Source organism: Nicotiana attenuata, chromosome 1 (genome assembly GCF_001879085.1).
Source record: "Nicotiana attenuata strain UT chromosome 1, NIATTr2, whole genome shotgun sequence".
In the NCBI taxonomy this organism is placed as follows: domain Eukaryota; kingdom Viridiplantae; phylum Streptophyta; class Magnoliopsida; order Solanales; family Solanaceae; genus Nicotiana; species Nicotiana attenuata.
The window spans coordinates 22447909-22451748 of record NC_031989.1 but is presented as its reverse complement, the minus strand read 5'-3'; the positions used below and the strand labels follow the sequence as shown (position 1 = coordinate 22451748).

General features: G+C 34.9%; 1 protein-coding gene and 1 long non-coding RNA gene across 4 annotated transcripts in view; both read right to left on the bottom strand.

The window, feature by feature from the left end:
* LOC109215858 lies at window positions 7-3509 on the bottom strand. Of its 3 annotated transcripts, none has more exons than XR_002066424.1 (4): window positions 2142-3509; window positions 1388-1615; window positions 440-517; window positions 7-226 (listed from the first exon to the last, which is right to left on the bottom strand). It is a non-coding gene; the product is annotated as an uncharacterized LOC109215858 (long non-coding RNA). The 3 variants fall into 3 exon arrangements; XR_002066426.1 differs by having other exon boundaries at window positions 1388-2227; window positions 3364-3509; XR_002066420.1 differs by having other exon boundaries at window positions 1388-3509.
* Window positions 3518-3840, bottom strand: part of LOC109233829 (putative pentatricopeptide repeat-containing protein At1g12700, mitochondrial) — a 2968-nt gene continuing 2645 nt past the window's right edge. Inside the window, exon 2 of the mRNA XM_019399690.1 lies at window positions 3518-3780. Coding sequence (XP_019255235.1) covers window positions 3518-3780 — 263 coding nt within the window. The remainder of the gene's footprint in view (window positions 3781-3840) is intronic.

Genomic DNA, 3840 nt, shown 5'->3' with positions numbered 1-3840 from the left:
AGAAGTTATATATCCACTTCACGACGAATATTGTTATTTTCTTTATAATTTTCATTGCTAACCTTGAAAGGTTATTCTCTATCTTGTGCTATGTATTGATTTCATATGCACACCAGTTTCAAGAAGGACCAGCTGAGGGTTCAACTGACCAGAACAAGAATTCTGAAGATCAGTGGACAAAGGTCGACTTCGCAGAACAAATGGCAAAGGTTTCAGAAGGATTTTCCTGTTGCAGAAAATTAACAAAAGAAAAATCAGTGCAAAGTTTGAAAATGGCATTCTTCACGTTAAACAACCAACACTGATAACTTAAGCAGTGTAAAAGGATAAAGATTTGCCAGCTAAAGAAGAGCAAAAGAACATTAGTCCTAAAGCCAGTGAGCAAACAGAAGCTAAAAATCTTGCAGAAAAACCACGAGCAGATAAAAGTAGTTCTTACAGTGAATCTGAAAGTGAATTGTTAGATGATGAGACGGATGATGAAACAACCTCAATTTCTAGTCGTTTGGCTGCAAACCTGAAAGAACCCAAGGAAAATAATGAAAATGACTATTGTTTCTCTGTTGGTTCGTATACGGGGTTCTATGTCGCCAACGTGATGAGGTCTACGAATGAAGCTGAAGAAAAATGAAACTAGTCTTTCTGTAGCTCAAATTTAGTTGTGGGTAACTTGCATCTATGGTTGTGAATAGAATAACAATTCAGTTCTAAAATTTTAATCAATCAAATTTGTTATGAATCTAAAAAAACCATCATTTAAATAAATCACAAGTGCTAATGAGATGAAATGGTCGGTATCACATGCTCACTGAAGGGGAGAGCAAATGACCAAATCCAAGTCCTAAGAGCTCAATTAACTCGACAGATAAAGCAGAAAATATTATTACTACAAAAGGGAAATGGGATCAGAAGCAGAATATCTGCATCTGAGGCCTCTAACCATCAAGCAGCAGTTAAACTTATTTAAGAAATTGTCATTCTGTTAGACCTTAATGAAAATGCAACATAAACAAGAAAAATACACAGGCATGCCATTTCATCAACTGAAATATGAAAAATTTGTCATCTCCAAGACATCTAAGACATGTCCTGTGATTAAGAGGAAGAACCGCTACAGCTCAGTGAATTAAAATTTAAAAGCCAGAGCATCATCTTGTATTCGCCAAGACATAGATTAGTAAGAACATAAAAACAATTTCACGGTTGAGCAACTACTTAACAGATTATCTACGGATGATCATTGTCTATTGGACTGCTAATCCAAAATTGTACGCGAGCACATTATGAAATGAATGTCTCCGGTACAAGTGTAGCAAGATTAACCTGAAAAGTTAAATCTGCTCTATAATAGCATGTAAAAAGTTGTCTTTTGAAAGGCAACTGTTACCAGTGTCATTAGTGCTAGGTGTGCAACAGCCTCTTCTGCTTCCTCTGCTGTCTTATATGCTCCAGGACTTTTAAGCAACTCACCAGCAACTGTCACTGTCGCCTCGAATGAAGATCATGATATGGGCTAATCCTTTTACTATGGTAACACAGGTACACTAAGGTTCTTTCGTTTTGCGAACATCTGCAGCTTCCTCTTGGACTATAGTTAGAAACTTCTGTAAGCAATCTAATTTAGATTCAAAAAAGAAGCAGAATTAAACAGCATAGAGGATAAAGTTGCAGATGCTCTGCCAAAAAATAAATTACTATTAATAAATAGAGTTGAAGAAGGTACTCCATACACTACGTGGGATAAATATTCACTTTTTTACTGAAAAGAACTAGGTAAAATGCAACCTTTTGGATTCAGCTGTAAAGCAGCAAGCGGAAATCTCATTTTTCTCAATGTACTTAAACTCGTTTACTTGGAAGACACAAAAGTATTAGTAAAGCCTTTTTAGACACAAAAAAAGACACTACCGAGAGTATGAAACAAAACAAGGTTAACAATTGATAAAGCAGTACTAGTGTCCACCAAATATTGAAGTGCTTGTTGTTTGAAGCAATGTTCTACAACAGAAAAAAAAAAAATTCTTCTAAATGAAGGATGCTTAGATGAATAAGCAGAAAAAGCAAAGGTAATGACACCAAAATCTCAAAAAGATTTCGAGTTTATTTTTTATCAAAGAAACAGAACATCTTAAGCTTTTCACCTTTGCTTGATCTTAGAAGAAGTTGAAAATTTCAACTTCCAAGTCCGAGGAAATAGTTGAATGATCACTGGTACAAAAGAACTTGCCTGAAATTGTAAGAATTGTCAATTTACGGCACAAAAGTAATTTTTTGATAGTCTTCCAGCTGCACGAAATTTCCATTCATGTTAATCTCAAGAGAAAGAACAACTGTTAGCCTGAAAAGTTGCTTTAACATCAATTTGGATCAAGAGTAAAGAAGGCAGAAGAAGACTTCTCCTTCAATTTCTACAACTTGAGAAGAATGTTAGATTCAGACAAGCAAAGTTCTTAATGTTGTGCCAGTTATTGCAAGAAATTCTTGTAACTGCTGGTATTACTCTGGGCCAAAACGAACAAAGAGAACCAAAAAAATGTCACTTACTGGGAGTATAAAATCCATAAGAGTGGTGCAAGAATGGCATCGTCGACTGTCAATTACCGTGCCAATTTGCAAAATGAAAACTGGCAAAACTACATATTCGATTCATTTTAACTGTCTTTTAAGGTTTTTGCACATCCCCCTTAAGGATGAATTATTGATACTCTGATAAGGATGAATATGGAAAGAGAAGTAAATGCTTCTTCCTTTTTTTCTGAAACTTCAAATATTAGGAACAAATTCAGTTTGAATCACAAGATATACTGTCCTGGTTTCTGGAAGCTTCATAGATGAAGCATAAAATACAAATAGCAGTAATAGCAGCAGAAAGCTCTTGCAAACTGTCACAAACCCTTCCAGAGAGTACTAAATATTAGAATAAAAAATAAATTCCTCCAGAAACTACTGGTTATCTTTTTGTTAACAGGCCATCCACCCAATTCAAGCTACGAATATCCCTAACATAACAGACAATTCTTCGAATCAAGAAATGCACAGGGCAGATAGATAATAAAAATGGTTAACAAGGTAACCATTCGTATGAATAAAGGCATCCGATAATAAATACATTTCAAAAGATCCAAGTGGAGAACTTAGTTAACAACGGAGTTTACTTTTCGAAAAGCAACTATTGGCAGTGTCATAAATGAAAGCTGTGCAACAACAACTTCTGCTTCCTCTGCAGTCCTGTAAGCTATTCCTAGACTTATAATGTGTACACATAAAGAAACTTGCATCATCTCTCATATTAAGATTGCAATAAAGTATGATTTTCAAAATAAAGTAGAGTGGCACAACAATCAAATATCAAAACTGATGTACCTCCTCAATAAGTTGGCTTGGAAAGCTCAAGCAATGTTCTAATTTCCATTCTTTCATCTTCTGCAATTCCATTAGATGTTATTTCTTTTCCATAGGTAAGAGAAAAATGCATCATAGTGATAAGTATTGCTGAATAAATCAAATGAAATCCATATCACTTCTTATTTCCCGAGTGAAACTGTGGTATCATGTTAAGCAAAGAAGGATCCTTCGCCATAACATCTATTAGTAACTCTATTGTACTTGCATCGAATGAGAAGTCCCTTCCAGTCATTTCCTTCAAAAAAGTTGTCATTTCACTAGTTTCGCCAAACTTGAGAAATCCTCGCACAATAATATTGTAAGTGGCGTTGTCAGGCGAATGACCATTATGCTCCATTTTTCTAAGCATATCTTTAGCTTCATCTAACAACCCTTCTAGACAAAATCCATGTATTATCTTATTGTATGTTATCACATTGAGAAACAATCCAATTA